The sequence below is a fragment of the Podarcis pityusensis genome (assembly GCF_964106645.2).
Source record: "Podarcis pityusensis genome assembly, chromosome: 8".
NCBI lineage: Eukaryota > Metazoa > Chordata > Lepidosauria > Squamata > Lacertidae > Podarcis > Podarcis pityusensis.
In genome coordinates, this window is record NC_138033.1 from 78184478 (window position 1) to 78199641 (window position 15164).

At 48.1% G+C, this 15164-nt stretch overlaps 1 protein-coding gene and 1 long non-coding RNA gene across 3 annotated transcripts in view; one reads left to right on the top strand and one right to left on the bottom strand.

Moving 5' to 3' along the window:
* The window catches only part of LOC308483815, a 191322-nt gene that overhangs the window by 133016 nt on the left and 43142 nt on the right, over nucleotides 1–15164 (bottom strand). The window lies entirely within an intron of this gene.
* LOC308483777 (paired box protein Pax-7-like) overlaps nucleotides 1–15164 on the top strand; it is a 169194-nt gene that overhangs the window by 56454 nt on the left and 97576 nt on the right. For both annotated transcript variants that reach the window (XR_013989773.1, XM_081017999.1), the window contains exon 4: nucleotides 11749–11995. Coding sequence is in view for 1 of the 2 variants with exons in the window: in XM_081017999.1 (XP_080874125.1) it covers nucleotides 11749–11995 (247 nt within the window). In the remaining variant the exon portion in view is untranslated. The remainder of the gene's footprint in view (nucleotides 1–11748; nucleotides 11996–15164) is intronic.

Genomic DNA, 15164 nt, shown 5'->3' on the forward strand with positions numbered 1-15164 from the left:
CACCACAATGATGTGCTTTGTTTGTTTTTTTCCTTTTCGGAAAACCTTGGGTTTTTGTTTTGTTTTTTTAATTTGGGGGATAGTTTAATAGGCGCCTTTTGACCCTTAGCAGTAAAATGTGTAGGGTGCTTTGTTTTGGTTTTTCAGGTCCTTCCTGCTTTGGAGCAGGACTAGCCGTGGTTTTAGAGCAGAGGGACGTGGGTGGCGCTGTGGGTTAAACGACAGAGCCTAGGACTTGCCGATCGGAAGGTCGGCAGTTCGAATCCCCGCAACGGGGTGAGTTCCCATTGCTCAGTCCCTGCTCCTGCCAACCTAGCAGTTCGAAAGCATGTCAAAGTGCAAGTAGATAAATAGGTACCCCTCTGGCGGGAAGGTAAACGGTGTTTCGGTGTGCTGCTCTGGTTCGCCAGAAGCGGCTTAGTCATGCTGGCCACATGACCCGGAAGCTGTACGCCGGCTCTCTCGGCCAATAAAGCGAGATGAGCGCCGCAACCCCAGAGTCGGCCACGACTGGACCTAATGGTCAGGGGTCCCTTTACCTTTACCTTAGCCAGAGGTATTCGTGGAGGAGAGGGCTGCTCATGACTCCTAGCCACGATGGCTACGATCTGCAAATACCAGTTGCTGGAAACTACAGGAGAGGAGAGTTATTTTTGTGTTTGGGTCATGCTTGGGGGTTTCACACAGGAATCTGGTTGGGCACTGTGAGAAAAGAATGCTGCACTGGATGGGCCTTTGGCCTGATCCAGAAGGTTTCATAAGTTATAGTGTTGGCCACCAAATTCATGGAGGGCAGGGCTATGATCTACCAGCTGCTGGGAATCACCAGTGAGGAGAGTTGCTGTTATTGGTTTCCCATCATGGGTATCTGGCTGGCTTCTGTGAGAACAGGATGCTGGACTAGATGGGCCACCTGCTTGATCCAGCATTTTCTTAATAAATGAAATGTCTAAATAACTGAAATGTCTTATTATTATTATTATTATTATTATTATTATTACTATTAATATTACTATTACTATTATTATTATTATTTTAATCACCACTAGGTATTTCCCTATTGCTTGGGAAATGCATTTCTCGTCGGCCGAGCAAATTCCTTAGGAACTTCTACTGAGTCAGACGATTAGAAGATTCAGTAAATTCGTGAATGGCTACTAGCCACAGGGCCTAAGTTCTACCCTCAATGCCAGAGACATTGTTTGCCTCTGCATAGCATTTGCAGGGAAGCATAAGTGGGGCAAGTGTTGCTGTTACGCTTGCTGTTGTACTGCTTGCAGCCTTCTCATGGGGAAATCTGGCTGGCTACAGTGAGAACCCTCTTTAGCCTAATTGAGTTACAGGCCTCCTTTTAGCAGCCTCCACGCCCCACAGTGTTTTCACACAGCGTACGAAGCTGTGATTTTAAACTCTGGAACTTGCTGCTGCAGGAGGCGGTGAGGCCCACCAATGTGGATGTCTTTAAAAGAGGATTGGACAAATTCATGGAGGGTAAGGCTATCGATGGCTACAAGCCATGATAGTATGCAGCCTAGGACCCACATACCTACGGGACTGCCTCTCCTGGTATGCCCTGCGGAGGACCTTAAGGTCCACAAATGACAACACTTTGGAGGTCCCAAGTCGCAAGGTGGTTAGATTGGTCTCAACTAGGGCCAGGGCCTTTTCAGTACTGGCCCCGACTTGGTGGAATGCTCTGTCACAAGAGACCAGGGCCCTGCGGGACTTGACATCTTTCCGCAGGGCCTGCAAGACAGAGCTGTTCCACCTGGCCTTTGGTTTGGACTCTTATGTTTTCCCTCCCCTTACTGTTTTGATCCATGGGCTACTTTTAAAATGAGGCTGCATTTTAAATTGCATTTTAACCTGTATTTTAAATTGGTTCCCCCCCCCATTGTGTTTTTATTGTAATTTTACTGGTGTTAGCTGCCCTGAGCCCGGCTCTGGCCGGGGAGGACGGGGTATAAATAAAATTTATTATTATTATTATTTATTATGATGGCCGTGTTCTGGCCTCCCTGGCTGAAGGCAGCAATGCTTCTGAATACCCGTTGTTGGAAGCCTCAGGAAGAGATAGTGCTCTCATGCTTGGATCCTGCAGGGGGTGGTTCCCATTGAAGCATATGGCTGGTCACCCAGAGAAGAGGATGATGAACTAGACGGGCCATTGAACTTTTTCTATAAAATGAATAGACTCTTCCTCTCTGCATTTGCAGCGCCAACTTTCCAATAGTTTTTTAAAAAACGGTCTTTTGTAGTCTTTAATGTCCCTTTTAAAATAGCTGCTCTTACCAATTCCCATTGTAGGGAAATCAGTCTGTGATTATGTATAGGGTATTAACACGTCGGGGGAGAGAGAAGGAAGGAGTTTGCTTTGCGGCTGAGAGAGGGATAAAATGAGGTTTAAGGATCTCAGTGTGGAGATGGGAAATATTAAGTTAGGTTTGAAAGAAGCGTTCCTTGAATACTCTCTGGGGATTAGGGAATGGAGTGGTGAGCGAGGCAAGAGAATCCGCCTTAATGATGCCAAGATCCATCCCTCATAAAGGGATTCCACGTAGAGGATGGAGCTTTCGGTATCAATGACCTAACAGACTTTCTCTCTCTCTCTCTCTCTCTCTCTCAGCCCACCACCCGAAACATCTCCCTTTCCAATCTAATTCCAACCAAGCTTTTCAAATATTGTGATAAGGGAGAACAAACGGAAAAAGGAGGTTGGAGGGTCTCTCGTGGCCATTTAAAGAAGGAAGGGGATTTTCTTCTTGTCTTGCAAAGTCGAGGGGGGATTGCGTTCTTCCCACCCCAGACTCTTCAGCGCTTGCCTTAGAAGGACAAAATGCCTACCAGTATGATGGCGATATGATTTCTAAGCAGAGACGGAATGGCAGTCTGTCAGGGAATGTTGAACAGGGAGTTGAGTTAGATGAACCTTGGTGCCTCTTTCCAATTCTACAATTCTATGATATTATTATTATTATATGATACCTTCAGGATCAGAGGGCAGCATGCCTCTGAAAACCAGTTGCTGGGGTGCATGAGTGGGGAGAATGATGTTGCCCTCATGGGCTTCCCTTTGGGTCATCTGGCTGGGCTCTGTGTGGGGAAGATGCTGGACTAGATGGGGTCCCCTTTGGCCTGATCCAGCTGCTTAAATTCAAGCTCTTTTTCCCGTATGCTCAATGGACCAATGACTTGTGGGCCAGTTGTGAAACCTGCGGTCCCCTAGATGTTGCTGGACTGCAACTCCCATCAATATTGACCATTGGCCAGCTTGACTGCGGCCAATGGGAGATAGTCCAACAAAACTGGAGTTTCACAGGTCCATCCAGCTCAGTATTGACCACAATGGCAGAAAGCAGCTCTTCAGGGTCTCCCAGCCCTACCTGAAGATGCCTTTGGAGATGAACCTGGGACCTTCTTCATTCAAAGCAGATGCTCTACCCCTGAGCTACAGCCCATCTCTCAAGAGAAGGCTAACATGTGTGTTGCAAAACTGATACATGGTCCTTCTCCAAAGATGAAGGTGGGGCATGCCTCACCTGTGTTGCTTGCAGATAGGCAACTATGAATTAGACAATTGTGGGCTAGATCAGTGAATAAATGATAAGGAGAGGGCTCATAGCTCCAGGTTTCATAAGGAGAATCATAGAATTGATAGAAGGATCTCTCTTAGAGCAAGAAGTGGGAACCTGGGGTTGCCGTGATGTTAGACTCCATCTCCCATAAGCGACAGACAGCTGATGGAAAAGGGGATTTGTTGTGCAACAGCATCCAGAAGGTCTGATATCCCCAACCCCTGGAAGACGACAGAGTTGTGGTGGAGATAGATTGGGGCAGTAAGGACACGTGATAGTCTAGTTCAGGGATGGGAAAGGTGTGCCCCTCAAGAAGAAGAAGAAGAAGAGTTTGGATTTGATATCCCACTTTATCACTACCCAAAGGAGTCTCAAAGCGGCCAACAATCTCCTTTCCCTTCCTCCCCCACAACAAATACTCTGTGAGGTGAGTGGGGCTGAGAGACTTCAAAGAAGTGTGACTAGCCCAAGGTCACCCAGCAGCTGCATGTGGAGGAGTGGAGACGCGAACCCGGTTCCCCAGATTACGAGTCTACCTCTCTTAACCACTACACCACACTGGCTCTCTTCTAGGTGATGCTGGCCCCTATCAGCTCTGGCCAGGGGTCAGGGATGATGGGAATTGTAGTCTAGCGATATCTGGAGGACCCCACAGATCCCACATCCCTCCATTAAAGGAAGGCAGAATTGTGATGGTGCTAGCTGGGGGCACTAAAGGCAAGTGATGGTCTAGTTCAGGAATGGGGAGCCTGCAGCCCTGCAGTTGTTCCTGGACCACAACTCCCAACAGCCAACATATGGTCAATGATGTTGATGAGAGTTGGAATCCAGCAACATCTGGGGGGGGGACACACTGGAGGGACCAATGGTCTGACTTAGCATGGCAGCTTCCTATGTTCTTGCTGTGCCTTAAGGGAGAGCCATAGCTCAGAGTTTAGCCCTACTTTCCTTGCAGGATGTTCCCAAGTTCAGACCCTGGCGGCATCTTGAGGTAGGTCTGGGAGAGACTCCCTGCCTGAAGCCCCGGAGAGCTGCTGCCGGTCAGTGTAGCCAGTACTAAGCTAGATGGAGCAATGTCTGACTAAGGCAGCTTCCTAGGGTCCTATTTCAATAAGCCCTTTATCCAGTGGACTAGAATGTGGTGCTGATAACACCAAGGTTGCAGGTTCGATCCCCATAAGGGACAGCTGCATATTCCGGCATTGTAGGGGGGTGGAAGAGATGATCCTCAGGGTCCTTTTCCAACTCTGTGATTCTCAGAACATCTTTAGGGAAAGGACCACAGGTCAGTCACTGAGCATCTTCCTAGCTTGCAGAAGGTCTCAGGTTTAATTCCCAGCATCTCCAGGTAGGACCAGAAGAGACTCCTTGTCAGAAATGCTGGAGAGCTGCTACCCATTGAGATAGAGGGAGCCACATGGGTCTGATTCTGTCTACAGCATCTTCGTACACTCCTGTCTAGCAGGAATAGTTGGGTCTTGTGCCGCTCGCCTTTCGCTCTTTTGCTCTCCGATACCCACCTGCCCTGGAGACCCAGTGGGCTTTCCCCACCCGATGCCCACCCCCTACGCCCACGTCCCCCTCCAAACCTAAAATAAAGCTATTGATGGCTGAGATTGGTTTGCCTAATTGTGGTTTGCACTCTGAAGCCATCTCCGTTTATCGTAAAGGGTGCACATTTTGCGGCTTGAGCCTCGGCGGCCAGAGGCCCTGAGGGCTAGCTCAGAAATGGAGAGAATTAATTACATTAAAAAAAAAAAAAAACTCCCCTTCTTTTAAAGTGTGTGAGAGAGTGATGAAATCCCAGAGGGGAGGAATGTGTAAGGGCTCTGTAGAAACAGAGTTTGGGGGGTGGGGGTGGACTGTTAGTTCCCGCCACCACCAAAATAAGAGGACAGAGAGATACAGAGAGATAGAGTGGCCCTTTGCTTCTGGCGCCTGAAAAATGGTAACTTGGGAAATTTCCAGTTTATTAGTTTTATTTCATGGCATTTATTTCCCAGCTCTGCCTCCAAGGAGCTCCAGGTGGCATGCGTGGTTCTCTCCCTCCTCATCTTATCCCCACAACAACCCTATGAGGTTGTCAGGCCAAGAAGGAGACACCAGCCCAAGGTCATCCAGTCGAGTGACTACGGCTGAGCGGGGATTTGTACCCTGGTCTCAAAGGTCCACTCTAACCACACTAATAATAATAATAACAACAACAACTTATTATTTGTACCCCACCCATCTGGCTGGGTTTCCCCAGCCACTCTGGGCGGCTTCCAACAAAGACCAAAAATACACTAAAATGTCACGCATTAAAAACTTCCCTGAACAGGGTTGCCTTCAGATGTCTTCTGAATGTCAGGTAGTTGTTTTTCTCTTTGACATCTGATGGGAGCACGTTCCACAGGGCGGGCGCCGCTATCGAGAAGGCCCTCTGTCTGGTTCCCTGTAACCTCACTTCTCACAATGAGGGAACCGCCAGAAGGCCCTCGGCGCTGGACCTCAGCGTCCGGGCAGAACAATGGGGGTGGAGATGCTCCTTCAGGTATACTGGGCCGAGGCTGTTTAGGGCATTAAAGGTCAACACCAACACTTTGAATTGTGCTCGGAAACGTACTGGGAGCCAGTGTAGGTCTTTCAAGACAGGTGTTATGCGGTCTCGGCGGCTGCCCCCAGTCACCAGTCCAGCTGCCACATTCTGGATTAGTTGTAGTTTCCAGGTCACCTTCAAAGGGAGCTCCACATAGAGTGCATTGCAATAGTCCAAGCGGGAGATAATTAGGATAGCTGGGAAATGGGCTCGGATCTCACGGCAGTCAAGATTGTCACGAGCTGACCTTGGAACGCAGTGTCCCTTTATTTTGTGCCCCCGGTTTCTTTGTCCCATGTAGGACTTCACACAGGTGTGTGGGGAACCTTGGGCCCTCAGACGCTGCTGAACTACAACTCCCAGCAGCCCCAGCAAGCATGGCCCAATGGCCTGGGATAGTGAGAGTTGTAGTCCAGAAACATGTGGAGAGTCAGAGGTTCTCCATACCTTAATCAGTATCTGTAGCAAAGGCCTCTTCCATGAACCTGTGTGAGGGTGTAGGGACTCCAGCAGCCAGCATGGGACAATGGGAGTTGGAGTCTCAGGAGATTGGAAGATTCAGGACACATAAAAGTAGATAGACAGACAGACCCTCTTAAGAATATTAAGGAGTTGGGGAGGGGAGGGACTAGACCATGTGAAAAATGAACATACAGTGGTACCTCGGGTTAAGTACTTAATTCGTTCCGGAGGTCCGTGCTTAACCTGAAACTGTTCTTAACCTGAAGCACCACTTTAGCTAATGGGGCCTCCTGCTGCCGCTGCGCCGCCGGAGCACGATTTCTGTTCTCATCCTGAAGCAAAGTTCTTAACCTGAAGCACTATTTCTGGGTTAGCGGAGTCTGTAACCTGAAGCGTATGTAACCTGAAGCGTATGTAACCTGAGGTACCACTGTAATATTTTAGCTGCAGTTCATTCATTTTCAGCTTTATGTTCTTGTTATTCACAACATAACCTAGGTTTAAGGTGCCATTCAGCTCCTAGCTTTCATATCTCAGTTTCTAACACTGCCCAGGTCCTGCTTGCAGGGTTTCCATTAGGGGATCTGGCCAGCTACTCTGGGAGCGAGGAGCTTGATCCAAGAGGTTTTGCTTATGTTTTATGTTCTTACCATACATGAGTAGCAGGTGGTACCTCCATGCTCAGAAGCAGTCTACCTTGGAATGCTGGGTGCTCTGAGCATCGGGGAATGGGGTGAGCCTTGCCTTCACCCTCTGCAGTTAAGCTTCCCAAAGGAATTTGTGTGGTTCTCCCCATCCGGTTTGCTGCCATGTCCAGAGCCTCTTTGATCGGAAACTTCACTTCGAGCCGGCGTCTGATTGAACGCCTAGAGGGGATTTTGGAGGGAGCAATTGATAAGAAGCAGGAGAGCTGGGTGGCGGGGACAGGAAGGATGCCAATCACCCTGATTGACATGACAGATTTCCTTCCTGATAGTAATATATTTTATTTATATATATAGAAAAAACCCTTTCAGATACGGAGAGGCTATTGATTTCTTGTTAGTGGTGGTAAACGCTCCAAGACATAATAAATTAGGAGAAAGCAAGGTCAATTGCAGGAAAAGCATGATAGAGGGAAATAGTAATAATAATCCTTTCCTCTAGAGTTTGGATCTGCAAGTTTTGGGGTTGTTGTTTTTTTAATAAAATGGGACGGACGTGGAAGAGCTTCACTAGTTGGAATATCTGTGGTGTAAGGGTCACTAGCTCAGAGTGTCCACACGCAGGGAGCTGCCAATGTGGTTAGAGTATTGGACTAAGACCTGGGAGAGACCAGAGTTCAAATCCTGACTCAGAAATAAGAATTGATTATTGGTTGATTCTTGCATTTATCCATTGCTTACTACAGGAAATGTTTCAAAGGAATTATTTAAAAAAACAAAAAAAAAACACGTAATACAAAAGTTTAAATACATCAGGAAGATAAAAATAGCATTATGGTGCTCATTGTTCAACAACACGAAAAGGACAAATCCTTTATATTTATTTATATCCTGCCTTTTCCCCCGGACTGGGACTCGAGGCATCTTATACAAGTTAAAACAAGACAGATAAAATACGAAAAAGCTAATATATATATATATGTATAATCATTAAAAATCAATTGAACCGTAATAGAATTGAAACAAGATGAAAACACAAACCTATTCAAATACCGATGAAAAAAACATGAAGCCATAAAGCTCACTGGGCAACCCCAGGCCATAGTCACTCATTTTCAGTCCACAGAGCATGAGACTTGTGCCCCACATTGGGAAAAACGCTTCCTGCACTGCAGGGGATTGGACCAAATGACCCTTGTGGCCCCTTCTGACTCTACAATTCTAACCTACTTTTCATGGTTGTTGTGAGGATAAACTGGGGCAGAATTAGAACCAGGTGCCCCACTTGGAGCTCCTTGGAGGAGAAAGGGCAGGGGATAAGCAGGGTAAATAAAAACAAATAGATACGCTGAATCAAGCCATTGGCCCATCTAGATCAGTCAAGTCTCATCATCTCTGACCATTGACCATGCTTGTCCGGGGCTGATGAGAACTGTAGCCCAACAACATCTGAAGGCAGAAGTCAGCTTCCCCATCTCTGGCCCACACTGACCAGCAAGATGTCACTGGGGTTTCAGAAAGGGACCCTTTCCCAGTCCCACCTGCCTGACACCCTAGAAAGCCACAGCTAGTCAGGGTAGTCCAGGGTTTCCCAGACTTGGGTCTCCAGCTGTTGTTGGACTACAACTCCCATCATCCCTTGCTAGCAGGACCAGTGGTCAGGGATGATGGGAATTGTAGTCCCAAAATGAGTTTGGGAAACCCTGGCGTACACTCTAGTGAGCTAGTTGGGCTGATAGCTGACTCTCTGTAAGGCAGTTCCCTGTTTAAATGAGTCTTTCAGAACCATGAGGACTAGGATCCTACTTAATTTGGGGGGAACGAACCATAGCTTGGTGCTGGAGTGCTGAGGTCCCAGGTTCAATCCCCAACATTTCCGTGAAGGGTTTGGAGTGTCTCTTGTCTGAAGAAACACCAAGTTAGATGGCAGCTTCCTATATCGCAAGGGAAGGGCCCCAACTCAATGGCAGAGCATCCACTTTGAATGCAGAAGGTCCCAGGCTCAGCAGCCAGCATCTCAAGCTTATATCTGGCAGACGTTGGGGCAAGGGGAGCCATCGGACTGTTTGCCGGGCGAGGAATCGCCTCTCCCGAAACAGCAGCGTGTCATTCGGAAAGAATAAAGTCCTCCCAACAGGAGGTTAGCGAGGGATAAAAAGCTTTCTTCCACCTCTTGCCGGGCTCCAAACATTTTCAATTTGGTGCATTAATTGAGGTCAATAAGATTATGCTACATTTTCAGACTTTCCCCCCCTTCCCGCCCTCACTTTTTCTTTATAAAAAAAAGGAAAAGGCTTTGGAGTGGCGCAGAGGGGACTGCCGGCACTTCGGCACTTTGCCAAAAAGCAAGGATGGGAGCAGCTGATGCTTCCTGTGGTCAGAGCATTGCCAGGAAAGCAGAGGGACTGGTCCGAGATTCAGAAAAGAGGTTTGTGTCAGAGTAGGAGGAGGAAGTGGCTTTTCTGGGAATCACAAGTGTGGCCGGCTTCCCATTGGGGCCTCTGGGTGGCCACTGTGAGAGAGCAGGATGCTGAGCTAAATCTTTGGGCTCATCCAGCAGCCAGGCTTCTGTTATGCTCTTAAGTCTACTGGTAGTAGAAATTAGTCACAAGAAATAGATGGATCCTCCAGGAACAGCCTGCCTCCAAATTCCAATTGCTGGAAAACACACAAGAGGAGTGTTGCTCTTGTGCTTGCTGGTTTCCCACTGGGGAATCTGTGAGAACAGGAAGCTGGACTAGTTGGGACACTGGCATGATCCAAAAGATCTTCTTAGGTTCCTATGAGAGTGCTGTTGGTTTCCGATTGGTGGTATCAGGTTGGCCACCGTCAGAACATCATCATCATCATTTATACCCCGCCCATCTGGCTGGGTTTCCCCAGCCACTCTGGGCAGCTTCCAGCAAAGTATTAAAATACAGTAGTCTGTTAAACATTAAAACCTTCCCTAAACAGGGCTGCCTTCAGATGTCTTCTAAAAGTCTGGTAGTTGTTTTTCTCTTTGACACCTGGTGGGAGGACGTTCCACTGGGCGGGTGCCACTACCAAAAAGGCCCTCTGCTTGGTTCCCTGTAACTTGGCTTCTCGAAATGAGGGAACCGCCAGAAGGCCCTCGGAGCTGGACCTCAGTGTCCGGGCAGAACAATGGGGGTGGAGACGCTCCTTCAGATATACTGGACCGAGGCCATTTAGGGCTTTAAAGGTCAGCACTGACGCTTTGAATTGTGCTCGGAAACGTACTGTAAACATGATGCTGGACTAGGTAGGGCTATTCTTAAAGTCTTCCATTCTTAAGAGTAGATTAGGCCGAACGATAACTAAAATTGGAAGATGATACTATACTACCAGCTCCATCTGGTATTCAGGCTGAGACCCTACCTGCCTGTGCACTGTCTCACCAGAGAGGTACATGCTCTGGTTATCTCCCTCTTGGACTGCTGCAATGCATTCTATGTGAGGCTAGCTTTGAAGGTGACCTGGAATCCAGAATGCAGCACCTAGACTGGTGACGGGGAGCCGCTGCAACCATATAACACCAGTCCTAAAGTATCTACACTGGCTCCCAGTATGTTTCCAAGCACAATTCAAAGTGTCAGTGCTGACCTTTAAAGCCCTAAACGGCTTTGCCCAGTATACCTAAGGAGCATCTCCACCCCCATTGTTCAGCCCGGACGCTGAGGTCCAGCTCCGAGGGCCTTCTGGCAATTCCCTACCTGCGAGAAGTGAAGATAACAGGGAACTAGGTAGAGGGACTTCTCAACAGTGACGCCCACCCTGTGGAACACCCTCCCATCAGATGTCAAGGAAATAAAGAACTACCCAACTTTTAGAAGACTTCTGAAGGCAGCCCTGTACTGGGAAGTTTTAAAGTTTGGTGTTTTATGTTTGGACAGGCTGTTGGCCTGATCCAAACACAACACGTAGGCTAATAGTTAGTAGAGAATATACTGTATAATAGAACAGTGATCATAGAAGTTTTTAATGTGTGACATTTTAATGTATTTTTAATCTTTGTTGGAAGCCGCCCAGAGTGGCTGGGGAGACCCAGCCAGATGGGCTGGGTACAAATAATAAATTCTTATTATGTTATATTATATAGTCTCTACTAACGTTTAGCCTACATGTTGTGTTTGTATTGTCGCGATTGGTTCTTATTGCAACACAGGGGTTTATTTTTGGTTCGTTGGCCTGATCCAGCAATACTCTTAAACTTGAGTTTAAAAACTAATGAGATGAGTACCGTTGTTCTCGAATCCTGCTTACCTTCTTTCCCTAGGCATGTGGTTGGCCATTGGTACAGAAGAGGACACTGAACCAGATGGACCTCTGGCCTGATCTAAATTCTGGCATTCTTGCATTCTGTTCCTCCCAAGCACTCAGTTCTCTTTAAACCTCTGGCTCGCTGCTGCTTTCTCTCTCCATGCATCATATGCCTGGTGCCATTGTTCCCCATTGACTTGGGTCTCATCTTGCAACCCCCCCCCCACAGGTCATGAGCATCCTGAGCAACCCCAGCGGGGTCCCCCCGCAGCCCCAGGCTGACTTCTCCATCTCGCCCCTCCACGGCAGTTTGGACACCGCCAACTCCATCTCGGCCAGCTGCAGTCAGAGGAGTGACTCCATCAAGTCTGTTGACAGCCTCCCCACCTCGCAGTCCTACTGCCCCCCAACCTACACCACCACCGGCTATAGTGTGGACCCGGTGGCCAGCTACCAGTATGGACAGTACGGACAAAGTAAGTATCTGCTACCGGAGGGTTAAGACCATGCCTGTTGGTGGGGTGAGGTGTGATTGTTGCAGAAACTCATGCAGGAGGGCAACAGGTAACCTCCTCTGCATCTCTGGAGGTGGGTGGGAAGTTGTGGTTCCTGTGTTGCAGAGGGTTGGACTAGATGACCCTTAGAGTCCCTTCCAACTCTACAATTCTATGATTCTAAGCAGGGACCCACACAGAGAACCACATCAGGATAAATTTTACAGAAAACTGTGTAGACATTTGCTAAATTAATGGATGCCAGTCAAAGTTGGCATTCTTCGCTCCATGGACCAACATAAATGCAATGCATAAATAAGTACACCATTATTATTATTATTATTATTATTATTATTATTATTATTATTATTTCAATTGATATACAGTGGTACCTCGGGTTAAGAACTTAATTCGTTCTGGAGGTCCGTTCTTAACCTGAAACTGTTCTTAACCTGAGGTACCACTTTAGCTAATGGGGCCTCCCGCTGCTGCCGCACGATTTCTGTTCTCATCCTGTGCTGCCCTATACCCGCAGGTCTCAGGGCAGTTATATATGGGTTGCATCCAGTGCTAGACCTACTCAGTGTAGACCCCATTAAGTTGAATGCAATGTCTAACTTTGGTTCATTTATTTCAGTGGGTCTGCAGTGTGTTAAACCTCTTTAGCTTTTCTCGATGTTGCCCGGGCCATTTTGGGACTCCCAAAAGGGGGTCTGGGAGCTCTGGGAGCAAGTGGCAAGGTCCCTGGGGCAAGGGCTTTTGGTCATCTCCGTGGAGGTGGGAGGGTCAGCTCACCTCTTGGTCCTCCGGGGTCACACACAATGCCCCCCCTCCCTCCCGAGAGGCTCTCAGCCAGACAGTTCACCTGCTACCCTTCGAAGCCAGGGATAAGTTTGTGACCCATTGAAACCCTTGAAGTGGGGGGGGGGCTCTCCTCCCTCTCCTCCCCTTTTCGCCCAGGGCTCATTGCAGAGTGACCTCCCTCCCCAAGCGGCCGTGACAACCGCCCCCCCCTTTGCCCTTGCTCCATGTAATGTGTTTCGACTTCTACGGCCAAATGAGAACCTTCTGTAAACTGCAGAGAGAGGGGCATGAATGGCTGTTGACTTCCCCACCCCCCTTGCTCCCTGCTCTTTCCCTCTTGCGGGAAGGTGGGGTGGGGGGGACGGCGCTTGATCTGCGACCCCGTGACCTTCCTCTCGCTTCTGGATGCAAAGGCCAGCCACACGTGCTATTGATAAAAATCTTAAACAAATTCCAATACCATGTATTTCCAATAAAGATGCCCCCGGGCCAGGTGTTAGTCACACCCCATGTGTGTGCGAGGGCAGGGGGGGAGCAGGAGCAATGTGAAAAATAAGGAAATGCAAGGGCAGAGAGGGTGCAGTGGGAGGGGGGTGAAGGAGAAGGGGGAGGAGTGCATTTCCTCTTAATACCCCTTTTTTCCCCACCCCCAAAAAACCTTACTGATAAATGATCAAGGCATCCTTTTTGTCTTTCCCAGAATTAAGGGGCAATTATGATGTAGATTGCTGATTTTCCATACCCTCCAATATTTCTCTGATGAAATAGGGATTCTTCTTCTTCTTCTTCTTCTTCTTCTTCTTCTTCTTCTTCTTCTTCTTCTTATTATTATTATTATTATTATACTCTTTATATCCCACCCATCTGACTGGGTTGCCCCAGCCAGTCTGGGCAGCTTCCAGCATATATAAAAACATAATAAAACATTAACATTTTAAAAAACCACTATACAGTGGTACCTCGGGTTAAGAACTTAATTTGTTCCGGAGGTCCGTTCTTAACCTGAAACTTTTCTTTACCTGAAGGACTTTAGCTAATGGGGCCTCCGCTGCCGCTGTGCTGCCGCTGCGCAATTTCTGTTCTCATCCTGAAGCAAAGTTCTTAACCCAAGGTACTATTTCTGGGTTAGCAGAGTCTGTAACCTGAAGCGCCTGTAACCCGAGGTACCACTGTACAGGAACTGCCTTCAGATGTCTTCTAAAGGTTGTATAGTTAAGTATCTCCTTGGCTTGGCGGTCGCATAACTCCATACCCTCCAACATTTCTCTGATGAAAATAGGGACGTCCTAAGGAAAAGAGGGACATTCTCGGATCAAATCAGGAACCGGGACGGCTTCTGTAAATTCAGGACTGTCCCTGGCAAACACGGGCATTTGGAGGGTCTGATTTTCTAGAGTGTATTGGACAGGGGCGTAGACAGTATGGTGCAGTTCTGAATTACCAAATTGGCAGAGTAGGGCCCTGCGACAACAGATCAAAATAATATTGATTTGATCTTGTAAGAAAATTGCAGTAGATTTCATAGTTCAATGTTATCACACTATAGCGTGTGCATGAGATTCTGCGCCCCTACCCAAGATTTTGACAGCCATGGGGCCCTCACAGGGTTTAATACGGCACTGATATGATGGCCTCCAGCCCTGGCAGGTATCAAGACCCCTGAGCAGGAATGATGATGTGAGTTGGAACCCAGTAACATCTGCAGAAGCACAAGTTCCCTGCATTAAGAGTCGTGATTCGGGTAGCTAGGGGCAGTGACGGCAAGCAATGGCCTAGTTCAGAGATGGGAAAACTGTGACCCTCTAGTTGCTTTAAGACTCTGACTCCCAACAGTCCCAGCTAGCATTGCCAGTGGTCAGGGATTATGGGAGTTGCAGTCGAACAACATTTGGGAGGCCACAAGTTCCCAATCCCTTCATTAAAAGTCAAGAGTTATGATGGAGGTAGCTGGGGCTGGTAATGGCAAATAATGGTCTGGTTCAGGGATGGGGAAGCTATGGACTTCTGGGTGAGGCTGGGCTCCAGCTACCATCAGCATGACCAACACTGAGGGTTGTTGGTGGAAGTTGGCCCAGTGACATCTTAGAAGGTCACAAGTTGGTTGGTTGAAAGGAGGCAGGCAGAGATCTGTGTATCATCCAGAGACATAGCGGGTATCATCTTCTAAGAGTGGATTCTTCATACAGCAAGGGAAATCTAAGGCTCCACTCACAGCAGGTCAGTGATGCAGGAAGGTGGGGAGACCAGACTCATGCAGAGATGCAACAGGCACCTCCTCAGTATGCTGTTTTGGGCTCCCATGAGCTTCCAGTTTCTACATTTCGCATGGCGATCCCCCTCCCTCAGG